Source organism: Mytilus edulis, chromosome 4, assembly GCF_963676685.1.
Source record: "Mytilus edulis chromosome 4, xbMytEdul2.2, whole genome shotgun sequence".
Lineage (NCBI taxonomy): Eukaryota > Metazoa > Mollusca > Bivalvia > Mytilida > Mytilidae > Mytilus > Mytilus edulis.
In genome coordinates, this window is record NC_092347.1 from 27576021 (window position 1) to 27592140 (window position 16120).

The window sequence follows — 16120 nt, forward strand, 5'->3', positions numbered from 1 at the left end:
TTAATGTCTCGGTTAACTTCACATGAATTTAAAAAATAAAATATCTAAAATTATGTATTATTTCTAACTCAGTACTACTGTAGGCACCATGTAGGTGTGTGAAAATTTTAGTGAGCATTGTAAAAATGACTTTCCTTTAGTTTATTACTTCATGCAGAGTCATTTTATATTTGCTTTGGAGTGAATTGTGAAATGGTATACTAATGGCATATAGACCAATTGTAAATTTTTGCAGGTATAGTTGTACCTTTATGGTAAACATTGGCATTGTTGTTTCAATTATGTTTAAATAACTCACAATGCAAAGTAGTTAAGGAGGGCAAGCTCTTCATTTTTGGGATAATTGTAATTACATTTAACATCTGAATGAGATAACTGTATTTGTAGAAGGCAGTATGAGTTATGGAAGTTCCAGCGAGACTCCCGACAGTGACAGTAGTTCTTTAGAGGATGATGACGATATCGACAGTGATGACGAGAGATTCAAGACAGATAACTCTGAAGAGACTGAGGATGATCAAGGAGAAGCACCACAGCCTTTCAAAAGAAATCCTGATGATCTTAGGATGTATGATAAATACTTTCCTGAAATATTTGAAATTGAGGTACAATATGATATTACTGTTGGACAAATTATTTTTACTTAACTATTAAAGTTTAAAGGACTGATGTTGTCTATTGCTATCACTAGTGTTCCTTTAAATGACATCTAAACTTGGTTTGCATTGCTCATGTGAAGAAAAAAACCCCAAAAAAACTGAGTAATTTATTAGCAATTATAAAAAGGGGTTATTGATCAAGGTTAACAACTAAATTTGTCCCAAAGCAGATTTCAAAGTGTGGAATCAGTTAAAAAGTTGTTTCCAGAAGTTATATACTAGTTCCTTATAGAATTCCAACATAACTGACCAGACATATGAAACTTTGCAGACTCATAGCTGATTTCTGATGTGAATTAGAGCTGTAAATTCATAAATTTTGCTATATATTTATTATTAGGAATGTAGGGATGGGTTTTTGCTTTCTCAATAAATTGCATTTTTGTATCCAGCATTTTATTAAATTATGATAATTAATTTCATTTTATAGTTCAATGATTAAAATTACAAAACCAAGTAAAAACTAATTAACAATATGCAATATCAATAAAATTTAGTTACAAATGCTTCTAAATAAAAATAATTTCCTTCACCTTATAAAGCTAGGTTATTGCTTGTAAAGAATAGTTTATCATTATTGTATGTGATTAAAAACTATAAAATATTATTTATATGAACAGAATTGCTAGATCTGTCTAATGACTTATATTTGTAGAATTTTTGAAAAAGATGTGGCAAAGTATCACTTTGATATTTTTTAGATTAAAGAAGATGATGACCTTGACCCATCACTTCTTCCACCAACATCTATTTATATACCAACTGGTAACTTTGAAAACTTAATGTCATCTGAAGCTCAACAAATTAAACATTCTCTGTATCAAAAGGAGGGAACTTTCTTATATTCTTCACGGACCAGTGGTTATAGTAGTTATGAATCAGACTATCCCGACAATTATCGAACGGGGCGGTGTGATTCAGCTACAGCTATAAACATGAAAACAGGATCTAGTCTCTTCTCTTTAGACTTGCCTCAAAAAGGTGCTATCAAAAAAACATTAATATCTCAACCAAAGACCAGCAAGAAATCAAAAGCAGGAAAAAAATCCTCTAACACTAATAAAAAAGTAGGAAAGAAAACAAGTACGACAAGCTATCCAGATTTACTAGAGTTTGAAAGTGAATTTGAAGGTATGAATATTTCTCAAGATCAAAAAGACGTTGATGAGACAGGATCGAGTAGTGGTGAAGAAGATGATACTGATTCATATTTCCATGATGTGTTAGTGTATCAGGACAAGGCTTGTTCTACTAAAGGAGCGTATAGGTTTGAGAAAATAGGCTACCCTGATCTTATTGGAGCTAGAGGTTGTCCTTATTTGGAGCCATTATACAGGAGAAAATTTGGTGTTCAAAGGTATGTTGTTTTGTAAATGATTGAATTTGTGTGTTAATGTTGATTCTTTGATAAAATATTGGTGTAGAAAACTTTCAAACTTTTAAGTCATAAGATTTTCTGCACTTGAATTTTTCCATTTCAAATTAATAGTCTTTCATGGGAGATTTCATTAATTTTTAAAAGTATTAAATTAGTAGAAGGCATGGTTTGTAGTAAGATTGTGAGTTACCTATGATAAGGAATTCCAATGATGTATATGTTTTGACAGAGCTAAAGTATTTGAGGATATAGACAGAATGATTCACCCAGAACATGTGATAGATAGAGATGTTTATGATGTGGATGCTACTATAAAAAGATGTGGATCAACTTATTGTAACAGAAATTCTAATCTGAGTAACAGGGATGAACTTAGGTTAGTTTATTAATAGATCAGCGGTAAATGAGCATATAAAAAATATAAAAAACATTTAGAGGTGAATTATTTTTTCTGCATAATAAACATCTATACAATGTGTGGAGTTGTAAATTCATATCAGTTCAGAAAATTTGTGCATAAATTTAACAAAGACTATCAAAGATGTCATGAATGTACAAGTTTTCTCAACATGTTAATATTGTATTGATACTGTAGAAAAAATTGAGATCCATTTCATTTTGTTGGTGATAGGGGAGTATTAAGGATGGAAGAGACTAAAGTGTTATGTTAAATAAATTTGAAGTGTCATTTTATACAATTAATTAATCTTACACTTGTTTTTTCCTTCAGAATTGGAAGTCAGTTGGATGCAGTGGGAGCTAATTCTCTTAGATTTAATGCTCAGTTTGAATGTGGGAATCTCAGGAAAGCAATATGGGTAAAATTATTTATTTTCTTATTGTAATAATTAATAAAATATCTTCACGATATATAGTGATACAATATTTCAGTTAATGTAGAAATTCATTCACTATAAATAAACTGGTTGGGGGTTTCTAGCATTTAATCAAAAGTATAAGGGCCATTAACATTCTCCTCAAGATGCAAAATTTATAAAACTTTTCAATCCATTCAAAATTGTGTAATTCATATTAACAGATGAAAAAGATGACATGATCTGAACACTTTTAATAGTTAAGAAATGTTGGTTGTGTTATCACTAACATACTAAACATTTTGAAATTGTTTATTTCACCTAAAATGCCAAATTTATACAGTAAAATTGGCTTTTGCAAAATTTAACTGTAGTCATGTTATTAGATAAATATATTGTATTTTAATGGCCCATTTATGGCCAATATGATTTTGGTCTGTGCGTCCTTTGTCTGTCCATCCATCCATCCGTCTGTCCTGCTTCAGGTTTAAGTTTTTTGTCAGGGTAGTTTTTGATGAAGTAAAGGCCAATCAACCTGAAACTTAGTACACATGTTCCCTGTGATGTGATCTTTCTAATCTTAATGCCAAAGAGTTTTGACCCTAATTTCATGGTGGGAGTGGGGCATCCATGTAATATGGACACATTTGTGTTTTATTTTCAAATTCTTGGCCAGTAAATTGACCATTTTGAGGAGGCAAATACTGTCTTAATTAAAATAACAGCATTGGTTTATTATAACATGTATAAGCATGGGTTAAGCACAATTATGTTAAAAACTAAAAAAAATAGAGTGAAAATTTGTTTTCTTTGCATTTCTAGGTGAGGGAGTTCGAATATGACTTAATCTTGAACCCTGATGTCAACACGAACCACCACCATCAATGGTTCTACTTTGAAGTTAGTAACATGATAGCAGATATACCATACAGATTTAATATTGTCAACTGTGAGAAACTTAACAGTCAGTTTAACTTTGGTAAGTATAGATTTAGTACAAACTAGATTTGAAAGTTAGCAAAGTAAACAACAAAGTAACTATCTACACATTAGTCTTCAAAGTACAATGTACCTACCAGTAAAGCTACTAATACTTTGCAAAGTTGTTTATACCAATTTTGTTTTGATTAATAGAAAAGATAGTATTTATTCAGATTAAATATTGTAGAAACCAGTATTGGTTTTGTAGACTGATAACAAATTGTTAGTAATACTGTAAACCAGCTTATTTTCATAGAAACATAACGCGAATATAAATTGTAGCAAAAAGTAAAACTTGGATCTTTCTTTATCTAACTACATCAACTAATTTTGAAATTTGCGAAAGTAAATTGTCGCAAATTCGACTAAAAGAGCAAAATGTGAAATAAAGTATCCAGGAAAATAAGTTGGTTTACAGTAACTGTTACAAATTCTGCTTTTAAAATGTTTTGAAAAGTTTCAAGCAGAACATATATTAATTAATTTCAGGAATGAAACCAGTGATGTTTTCTGTGACAGAGTCTATAGAAGGACGGCCATTTTGGTCAAGAGTGGGGACAGATATCTGCTATTATAAAAACCATTTTACACGGAGTGCTCAAGCTACTGGAGGGGTTAAGGGAAAGACATATTTTACAGCAACATTCACAGTCAAATTCAAACATAACAAAGACATATGTTACATGGCATACCATTTCCCATACACATATACAACATTACAGGTGAGTTTAAGAAAAAAAAGTTGCTAATGGAAAATCTTTTGGTGTATGTAGCCTATATTTATAATCGGGCAAATATTTTCATAGCAATTTCAATGATGATCTGAAAATTACACTAACTTACAACAAGTCAAGTGCATCTGAATTTTTATTTAAAAAAAAAAATGGTGGACACCCTATAATGATCAGTCTGTCTGTCTGTCCATCCCTCTGTCTTTCCATCCTTACAAATTGTGTCCTCTATATAGAGAACCGATATAATTTCATACTTTAGACTAAGCATGTATATTAACCACACCAGAGTGTGTGTCATAATGTTTGTACAACTTCCTAGGTCAAAAGTCAAGGTCAAAAACCTTGGTTTCAGTTGACAACCCTCTGTCCTATGGTAAAAACCATGTCCACTCTATATCATGAGAACCGTTATGATTTCGAAGTTTATACTTGACATGTATATTTTCAATACCAGAGGATGTGTCATAATGTATGTACAAGTTTCTAGGTCAAAGTTCAAGGTCAAAAACTTTGATTTCAATAGACAACCCCATGTCCTATAGTTAAGATAGTGTCCGCTCTATATCTTGGGAACCATTATGATTTCAAAGTTTATGCTTGACATGTATATTCAGTTGACAACCCCATGTCCTATGGTAAAGATCTTGTCCGCTCTATATCATGAGAACCGTTCTGATTACAAAGTTTATACTTGACATGTATGTTAACCAACACCAGAGGGTGTGTCATAATGTATGTATGACTTCTTTGTACAAAGGTCAAGGTCAAAACTAGGTTTCAGTTAAAAAACCCATGTCCTATGGTAAAGATAAAATTGAGAATGGAAATTGGGAATGTGTCAAAGAGACAACAACCCGACCAAATAAAAAACAACAGCAGAGGGTCACCAACAGGTCTTCAATGTATTGAGAAATTCCCGCACCCGGAGGCGTCCTTCAGCTGGCCCCTAAACAAATATACACATTATTTACCACACTTTATTCACATTGGGGCCCACAGAGATGGCTTCCATCTCAATGATGTCTTGTTTGTATTACAATATTACTCATTAACCATAAAATGTGAAGAGCAATGGTCTTTGGATTGTAAACCTTGGACCATTACTTTGAAATTGAGGTCAAGATCTATACATATGTGGTACAATTTTTCTGCTTATAATTTTTATATATTTTATATTCTAAACTTAAATACATTTGTAAGAGGCAACTGCTGTTCAATAATGTAATATTTTATCTTTCAGACTCATATTCAAATATGGGATAGATCCACTGATCATTCACAGATATTTTTCCGTAACCAAACATTTTGTCAGACGATTAGTGGTAATAATGTACCAGTATTAACTGTCACAGCTCAGCCAAAGTCATATAGTAGAGATAATGTAGAAGAACTTAGTAAGTAAATAGTAGTTATCATGGTTATAGTAAGTAATAAGTAGTTATCATGGTTATAGTAAGTAATAAGTAGTTATCATGGTTATAGTAAGTAATAAGTAGTTATCATGGTTATAGTAAGTAATAAGTAGTTATTATGGTTATAGTAAGTAATAAGTAGTTATCATGGTTATAGTAAGTAATTAGTAGTTATCATGGTTATACGGATTAGAGATTCATATCATCATACAGAAATCCTACATGTAGTTATATGTAAGAAGAAATGTGTTTTAAAAACCAGAAAACTTCTCTAGGACACCAGAGTAGGTGTGTGTATAGGGGATGTAAGGGAGACACTGTGCTAACAATTTGTGGTAGCTTTTACAACTAAAATCTATATGCAGTCTTTTGTAGTTGTAAACCATTGCAAAACACACCAACCAAATGAAACTGATCATGTTTGATCATATAATGAAAATATAATCTATTCTAAGTATACAAACATTGCTTGTCGAACTCCATTCTGCAACATACCAAGATCAAATCTGTACTTAATTGAGTCCATATGAATAGTGTATAATAGTTTCCGTATATTAATACATTCTTTGCTTTTATTTCAGGAAGTAGACCTTATATCTTTCTTTCTGGAAGAGTTCACCCAGGAGAAAGTAATTCTAGCTGGGTTATGAAAGGTAATTTGATTTGTGTTTTAAATGTTTGTGTACCTTTTACTTCCATTAATTGAATGAACACATCATGTTAAATGCAGAATGTATAAGTTGGCAAACTTGCAAAATGGGTTTAAAGTTATTTTACTATTTTATTTACGTTTAAAATGTGTTACAGCCAAAACTTAAGCCTGACAAGTTTAATTCAAATCTTTAATTTTAGTACAAGATGTATGTTAATTTATAAAGCGTCATACTATTGTTTTGAGTGGCTAAATAGAGCAGCCAAAACTTATAATTTTACACTCATCAAAGATACCAGGCTTATTATTTTGTACTCCACACTCAAGTTTTGACTACTAAAAACTTTTCAGTGACGCTCATATAAAAAATGTTGTAGGTGTTTGTGATGTAAATGCTTTGCACTCATAGCATATCTGTATGGGTTGCTTGAGGATAAGATTTTTATTTTACGATTTCAGGAACCATTGACTTTTTGCTCAGTAAGAAACCAGCAGCTCAACAACTTAGAGAAAATTTCATTTTTAAAATTGTGCCTATGTTAAACCCAGATGGAGTCATTAATGGAAAGTATGTCTATTTATTGGTCATTCCACTATAAGTATCACTCTGCTCAGCTCTTAAAAAAATTGCATCTCTCTTCTTTGTGGCATAAAATACATTATTATACTTCACCTTAAAATGCCAGATTTTGATTGGCTAATGCGAGGGTGTTAATTTACTCTATCACATGGCTGAGCGGGTGACAATTTAATGTTACCCTCTCGTGCAAACCAATCAAAGATCGATAATTAAAAGTACAATGAATTGAAATCACATCAAGTAATTAATTCCAATGTTTGAGTTCTACGTTTTGGCTCAGATTTTTTTATTTGACTGTCAAAATGAAAATAATAAACATCTTGCCTAACTTTCTTTTTTTTTCTAATACCAGTAATGTTGTTATATACAGTATGCAACGTCATAGAAAATACTTTTAGAAGTATTTTTACTATAAAAGTAATCTGTAAAAGACAATAAAAGGACATTCAGTATAATAAATTAAATAACACATAGCTGAGAGGGTGATACAGCAGATTGATACCCCTCGAAAAAGCATTGTCAACCTTGGCTTCTCCGCAGTTGACAATGTTTTCTCTGGGTACCAATCTGCTCTATCACCCTCTCAGATATGTGTTATTTATATATTGACATAGCCTTGATAACTTTGACCTGGACATATCAGTGACATCATGATATGTGACCAAAGTTGATAAGTTTTACCTTACTTTATCAAGTCATCTTCCAGTCTGATGGTGAAACAAAGAAAACACTTGTTTATATCATGCAAAATACAACCTGATAAATCGATTATCTGGTTTGTGATACATTGTATTTATATTGTTAAATATCAGCTGCTTGACACAATATGAAGCCTTTTGGAACTTGTTTGATACGCTCATTTGACCAAAAAGCTTCAAATTGTGACTCTCAGCTGATATTTTATTATATCAATAAGCAGACAACCTGATAATCTGTATTTATATAATAAAATTGAGAATGAAAATGGGGAAAGTGTCAAAGAGACAACAACCTGACCATAGAGCAGACAACAGCCTAAGGCCACCAATGTGTCTTCAATGCAGCGAGAAACTCCCCCACCCAGAGGCGTCCTTTAGCTGGCCCCATAACAAATATGTATACTAGTTCAGTGATAATGGATGTTATACTTAAGTCCAAATTATACACAAGAAGCAAAAATTAAAAATCATACAAGATTAACAAAGGCACGAGGCTCCTGACTTGGGACAGGCGCAAAAATGCGGTAGGGTTAAACTTGTTTCTTTTTTTTAGATCTCAACCCTCCCCCTATACCTCTAGCCAATGTAGAAAAGTAATCACATAACAATACACAGAGTAAGCATGGTAGAAGGTGTTTATCTATTTGAGAAATTCAGAAACCAATGTCTTTTAAAAAAAGGAACTATTTGTAGTATTGATCTGATAATTTTGTTTCATTACACTGTTTTGTGCAAATAGTGTTAAAAAACAAGAAGCTATTAGAAAGTCCTTGTTTCATTGAACGGACTTGGCATATATTAATTTGATTTTTCTAATATATGCCAAGTCTAACTAAAATCGAATCCTTGAATTGCTCCTGCTCTGATTTGTTGCGCATATCAGAACGCGAGCAATACAAGGATTTAAAAATAGATTGACTTTTATATGGAATTTGATTGTGATAAGTTTTTTGCATTACTATTTTTAATATATTTATTGGATAAAGTTGTTTGCCATTTATATTGAATATCAATTTTGTTTTTATTTGAAAAAATAATTTTCTCAAAATTGTTTCAATATTTCTAGCCATAGATGTTCTTTAGCAGCAGAAGATCTGAATAGAAGATGGGACAATCCCTGTCCTAAGTTACACCCCACTATTTACCATACCAAGGGACTTCTACAGTATCTACAGATGATAAATAAATCTCCACTGGTAAGTCGAAAATCATCTACCTACCAACCTTTTCTGTCATTAACCATATACATGTAAATGTGGCACATAGATGTTCATCCATTTGTCTATCTGTATTTTGTTGTTTTTGTCTTTTAAGATTGATTTCCTAGAAATTATTATGGGTTTAAAAGATAGTTACCACTGCAATGTTCTTTTTTAAGTTTGTTACTGATTAATAACATGGAGTCAGGGATGAAATTTTAAATAAATTCTTCACAGCCAAACATCAAAACAGGCTTTTCTACTATAAGTAGCTGTCCAGGTCACCATATTCTTAAACCCCTGTCCACATTTGGGATGATTTTTTTATGGATCCTTCAAGAAAAGTAGACAAATTCCAATGAAACTTACAATTTTCAAAAGGAAACATATAAATGTTCACAAATATGATATACAGACCAAGAAAATGACACAGAATTTCTTCAGGACCATTTTAATCCCACAATTAGTCGAAAATTTAGTATGATTTCTCATAGGAGTAATTTTACAATGTTTTTACAGGTATACTGTGATTACCATGGACACTCCAGAAGGAAGAACATATTCCTGTATGGATGTAGTCCTACCATGTCATGGATACCAAATGATTCAGTAAACCCAGCAACTACAGGAAATAGGATGGAAGATAATGCTTATAAGGTATTATTAACTTTGTAAATAATGCCTCCTGGTGCATGATTTTCTCACTGTGTTGGTGACTCAATGGTGACCTTCGGCTGTTTTCTGCTCTTTGATCGAGTTGTCTTTTTGACACATTCCCCATTTCCAGTCTCAATTTAATAGTATTTCACCTACCATTTTTTTTTAAATTACATTATGCATTTCCAGTGTTCTCCCCAGGCGGTTTAAGCGCTGCGCTTTTCAGCGCTATCACAATTTCTTGCTGTTCAATTGCACTGACTGCAGCGCTAACCAACGCAAGCGCGTCGTTATATATTTTTCATAATTTTTATCAAATTTCCCACTTATTTTTCACTTCGGATACGTGATCGACTTGTTTACTATTTCTGAATGAATTATTTCCGTTGTATTAAGTAACTCTGCGGGACCAGTCTAATAAATTTACAAAATGGCGACTTTGAAAAATCAAAATAAACAAAGATTTCAACATTGACATCTATTTTTTTAATTAAAAAAATATATACAGGTATATATATTAATGAAATGAGACGAAATAAATTGACCGCATTTCCCGACGACGACGACGAACTTGTTTTACAAACTTTGAACAAACGATGATTTTAAAAACGATCAAACACAGGGGTTTGTAACAATTTGCCAGGTTTACTATCCATACGAACCCCAAAAATTAGCAAGTCTTTGAAGTATTAATTATCACCTATTCGAACTAATAATTGTATAGTCAGCAATTCTACAGTAATGAATTTAACCATTTGAAAACAATTGAGAGGATATGATTAGAAAAACAAACCCCAGGCTGATACGACTTGAGAAATTCACTTTCTCAATGTCCAGCTTGGATGAAGTAATTTGAATATTATAAAACGTTAAGGTCAGAAAAATAGAAATCATTATGCTAAAAAAAGTCAATTCCTGTCAAACGTCGTAAGGTAAACAGTACACAGCTACAGTGGATTACTAAACCAAACAGAAGCTGACAATGTCTTTATTGTTGGTCCTACATGTTCTGCAACATCACCTGTTAGTGCTAAGAAATCTTCACATAGGCAGTCTGGTATAGACCCATCAGGAAAAAGACTGCTCCTTGGGTTTTATACACAGATAATATTAGGATTATATGAATTTACAATGGAGAAAAAAAGACTCTTCTTCTGTCACTTTGAATTGAGCATGTTCTATGTAGTTTTTGTCTGAATTTTGAGAATTTTTTAAAACCTATGCAATAGAAAAACATGATCTGTAATTCCATACAATTAGAAAGGGTGGACTAGTATTCAGTTTATTATGCTCAGGAACAAGGGTCCGGAAACGGTCATATATGCCAGTCATGACTGATTTGGAAACTCAAAAGTCCTAAATGAATTGTTGGGATTTCGGTCTTTTTTTTTTTTTTTTACATCGGTCATTTCGTTAAGATCGTTTTTCTTAATTTCGATTTTAAACTTATTTTTTTTGTTTTGTTATCCCTTTCCTGTTATAAAACTGCCACTCCAGTATAGTGTTATAATCCTGAGGGCCCTCCTAATAACTTTTGTTATGCCTGAGGGGAATATTGGCTAATGATCGATAATCTCATTACCTGTGTTTTTAATTCACACCTGACAAGCTCAGAACTAAATTGTAAATAAATTAAAATTCTATAACAACTGTCTTCATTATTTAATTACTTTTCAGCTAAGACAATGTCTATTCTGATTTAAAATTAAATTTAAACTTGATTTAATTAACGTAGAAATAAGTATTTTTTCACAACACATGCGTTTTACTATGTAATACGCATGCTTGAAATTCTCTTCCAAAGATTATACACTAAATCGTAAATTCAAAATGATTTCATGCTAAATAAAGCAAGTGCAACTATTTTCATTAATATCATTACACTATTATAGACAAAATATTAAAAAGACGATGATTTCCTGTGAATTTGATAAACAAAACTAATCCCGGAAATGAGTCCGGAATTGTTCGTTTTAGTATTGTCGCATTACATCCGGTTTGAATTTCGACTTCATAATCGAAAGAAACTTAAGTGTGACTTGGAAATTTATCGTTTTAAGTCATTAAAATCATTTCAATTTTAAACTGTTGCCTTCCCTTAATTGCTCTTGATCGATTTTAGGAAAATTGAAGGATAAATCATGAAGTAAATGTGATGCAACAGTGAAACAAGTTTGTTGATGCTACGAGTATGAGCATATTCATGATGTAATGAGAATTTTTGACAATCTTGTTTTGAAAAGGGGCACCAACTTTTAAGTTATATGAAAATGACCGAAATTATGTGAAAAATTTTCCGGATCCTTGCTCAGGAACCCAGTTACAATATTTTCAATGTCCTTTAGACAAGATAATGATGTTGTTTCAAATAAAGATAAATATTATTGGAGTTTGAATACAATTATTTGATTGGGTTTTAAAAATATTAGCTGCATATATTAAAGGGCTAATTATAGGAGCAGCTCCTTGCTTACATTGATTGTATTAAAATATATTTTGTCTTTCATAACGACTGTGTGTGTTTTGGAGTTTAATAGGATTTATATGTAACTGTAATAAAACATTATTCAACTTTCAGACACTGCCAAGGATTTTACACTTAACATCTCCAGTGTTTTCCTGGCCGAACTGTAGTTTTCTTGTTGAGAAAGCTAAGGAAACAACAGCCAGGGTTGTAGTATGGAGGCAGATTGGGGTACTGAGGAGTTACACTATGGAGAGTACATACTGTGGTATTGATCGTGATGGAAAGTTTAAGGTAATTTAGTATTTCTATCATGAAATAATGAAGTTTGCCAGTTAAAGATGTCTTTATTGGTTAATTTATGCTGTTCGGTTGTTTCTCATCAACAAATCTTTGAATCTAAATGAGTTTCTGATTTTCACCCCAAAAAAATTATCATGAAAACATTAGTTCTTTTTGTAGGATCAACATATTACAACCTCGATGATGGAAGACATGGGACAAAAGTTCAGTGAGGCCCTGATTAGAACTCGTACCAAATACACAACTGAGAATATGGTATCTTTCCCACCATTGTCAGACTCACAACAGAACCTAGGTGCGACAGCTCAGGATCCAGATCTACTGTATGTATAGTACTTACATCCCGTACAATTTATCCACTTTTGTGTTTCTCTTTATACTTGATTTATGATAATTGGTTTGTTGTGTAATTAATCATTAGGTTTTAGACTTAATCCAAATATTTTGCGTACTTTTATTGTGGAAATGACATTTTGTTATAATTGACAGTAAATTCTTGTTATATTAGATGCAAACAGATGGGTTTTTTGGGAGTTTTTTTTTTTTTTTAATCTGAAAGCTTATAAGGAAACCAAGTTGCTAAATGCAGTTATAATTTAAAATTTATAAAAACAATATGATATGTATTAGAAAAGCCTCCTGATAAATAAGGGATTTACTAAACTTTTGAATTTACCAAAAGGAGAGATTATAACAAGATTTTACTGTATATCAGTGAACTAATTGTACAAATAACACACATAATTGATTACAGGAAGAAAGCCGACAGTAAGAAAAGGTAATATCGGTGTGTTTCTGCTGAACTATGCCATTACTTTGCATCTGTCATTTAGAAACAAAGTTTTATATATTTCTCAATCCATAGATAAAGGATGTATATTTAACATAAGAAAACAATTATTTTTTGCCTGATTTAACTTTTACTGCTGTGTCTTTAAGCTTAAGGCTTAAGGACAAGAAAACTTTAGTATTTTTGTAGAAAAATTGCTTATTATTCTCATTTAGTTCTTATACTGTTTTAAACAGGAACTTTTAAAATTTGAATAAGATTTCTTCAAAATTAGTAAATTACATAATATCAGTGTCATTATACAATGCTTATGTATTTAAGAAAGAGAAATGACAAATTATGCTTACTATATATTGTGGATTCCTTAATTTTCATGTGTACACATTTTTATGAATTTATGTAAACAGATTTTTTTTCCCTGATACTCAAATTTGTGTTTTTGAAAATTCTGTATACAAGCGTATATATAGAAAATTTGTATTTTGTTGAAGATTAAAATTCATTGATTACATTTACCTAAAAAATTAGTATTCCATGAAAGATAATGAATCCACAGTATCAGATATCTTTTTTCCTAGACTATCTTAACTAAGTATCAGTCTCTCTAATTGTGCACACAATATTTATTTTAACATAGAAAAATATATAGGAAGTAGATTTATTAACAAAATTATTTTCTGAATGTTTTCATTCAGTAGTGTTAGTAGAGTATTATTGACTTCACAAAATTAAATGTCGTGTTTTCCGAATCTTTTTTACTTTCATCTTTATTACTTATGCGCTTAGCCTGAAAGAATTTCTCCTGTTTGTTTGCTTCTTTCTGAATCCTAGAAATTTTTTTTTAGACAATGTAATTTTTATGCCCCTACTGTAGCAGTGGAAGCATTAATTTTTTTATCCATGTCTGTCTTTACATCCATCGATACATCCAAACTTTGGTTTCCGTTCTCTAATTTTAGTTTGACGCAACCAAATGATATGAAACTTATGTACAATGCTTAAGGCTTTTCCAATTTTAATTGTATGGTGGGGGCACTTGCAAGTGAATAAATCATCATCAATGTTTCTTAGCTTAATTTGGCAACATTGAACCATACCGGCTGCTTTTAGCGGATAATTATTTCACTATTTCACTCATTAATGATTGAACCAAAGAAATCTTAATTAAGATTTTTTATATATCTCATAGCTAGTTCCCCTTTAAGAGTATAGATATATGAATTGAATTATACTGATAGAATAGACCTATAAAACATATCCATATTTCTGAACCTTATTAAAATAACTTGTGTTTATTATAGTGGTGACGATGACGATTTGGATGAACCAGTACATAGACGACAGACATTACACAGGAGAGATGAAGATGAAAATCTATATAGTGGTGGAGAGGATATCGATGACATGAACGAAGAATCATCTGAAGAGGAAATGTACGGAGATGACGATGAAGAAAACTATGCTGACGACCAATCATAGTATTAGTACAAAGAGTTATTTCCCTTGAACAGTCGATACACAGTTTGGGATTCTAATTACACTAGATAGTTAAAATGTATTTTAATGATATGTGTAAGGCATATTAGTCATTTTACATCAAATATACTGCTTTTTTAGTCCACAATTTACATTAGGACACAACTGGCTGTATTTCATTTATTTGTCTAAACTCTTTTCCTTAGCCAACATATTGGAAGGCCTCAATAGTAATGGAATATAAGTTACTACTTGTTGGGGATGTTTAGGTTTAATTCTAGTTATCATATCACTTTTTTTTCAATTTAAATTAATTGCTTTATGATTATTATCAAAAAATTAACTGCACCATAGAGTTAATTTATCAAAATGAGATGTTATAAAAGTTACTGTTCAATAGAATTTTATAAACATTTATTTTTGTTTTATTATGTTGACATTATTTGTTAGTATAATTTAGTATTATACCTTATAAGTATTATTAGAAATCTCAGCCAAAACTGACTGACCTTATATCATATTTATATCAATTATACATATAGCATATCTTTTATGCTGATTTGTTACATGTACAAGTGTAATAAGATGACCGAACATTTTAATTTTTATTCTGAAGTGTGATTTTTATTTTCTTCTTAAAACTAGCTTTAAAATTGATATACCAAGTAAGGTTATGGGTATTCTTTTTTGTTTTGTTTTTCTTCTTTTTTTTATATTTTCTTTGTTATACAAAACAACTATTTTTACCTCATTGCAATAGAGCCTTTAATCTTTAAACATTTTCTTATATATTTATCATAAGAGTAGCCTTTATTTTTATTTAGAAAATTCATCATCTTTATTTTATTCTATTGAAATGATTTAAAACTGCTGTTGATTAAACTTGATGAATATAAACAAGTAAGAACATACAATTGCCTTTATTGATAATGAACATTACAAAAAAAACTTTTAATTTATTGATTTACAACCAAGATCTGAGAATTCATTTGTTAATTTGAAACTTTGTCATATGTAAGCATCAACAACTGTGATAGTAATGAACTTCTTCAATATATATTTTTTTTAATTTAACAAAAGAAGATTTAACTCTTTTGTATGAAAATATTGTAATTTATTTTAAGAGCTTCACACTGATATTGTGAAATCTTGGACTAGCCAAAAACTCTTTATCCATAATTTCTCAAATGTGTTTTCTGAAAATCTAGACATGTGTATATTAAGTATATTGTATTGTTTTATTTTATCATTGTAGCATGTGGATCATCCTTGTGAAATAGATAATTCTCATAATCTGTGCACAATTGAAGATTATTGTACAA

The 16120-nt window shown here is 30.9% G+C and overlaps 1 protein-coding gene across 5 annotated transcripts in view; it reads left to right on the top strand.

Annotated features, from left to right (window-relative positions):
• Window positions 1-15746, top strand: part of LOC139521809 (cytosolic carboxypeptidase 1-like) — a 28487-nt gene extending 12741 nt beyond the window's left edge. For 3 of the 5 annotated variants that reach the window (XM_071315445.1, XM_071315444.1, XM_071315446.1), the window contains 15 exons: window positions 388-605; window positions 1361-2016; window positions 2267-2413; window positions 2768-2855; window positions 3675-3831; window positions 4323-4555; window positions 5808-5961; window positions 6561-6632; window positions 7091-7199; window positions 8976-9105; window positions 9628-9765; window positions 12344-12523; window positions 12692-12855; window positions 13287-13310; window positions 14624-15746. In XM_071315445.1, coding sequence (XP_071171546.1) covers window positions 388-605; window positions 1361-2016; window positions 2267-2413; window positions 2768-2855; window positions 3675-3831; window positions 4323-4555; window positions 5808-5961; window positions 6561-6632; window positions 7091-7199; window positions 8976-9105; window positions 9628-9765; window positions 12344-12523; window positions 12692-12855; window positions 13287-13310; window positions 14624-14801 — 2648 coding nt within the window. In that variant the 3' untranslated portion in view covers window positions 14802-15746. The remainder of the gene's footprint in view (window positions 1-387; window positions 606-1360; window positions 2017-2266; window positions 2414-2767; window positions 2856-3674; window positions 3832-4322; window positions 4556-5807; window positions 5962-6560; window positions 6633-7090; window positions 7200-8975; window positions 9106-9627; window positions 9766-12343; window positions 12524-12691; window positions 12856-13286; window positions 13311-14623) is intronic. The other 2 variants (XM_071315447.1, XM_071315448.1) reach the window with 1 other exon arrangement.
• The last annotated feature ends 374 nt before the right edge of the window (window positions 15747-16120 follow it).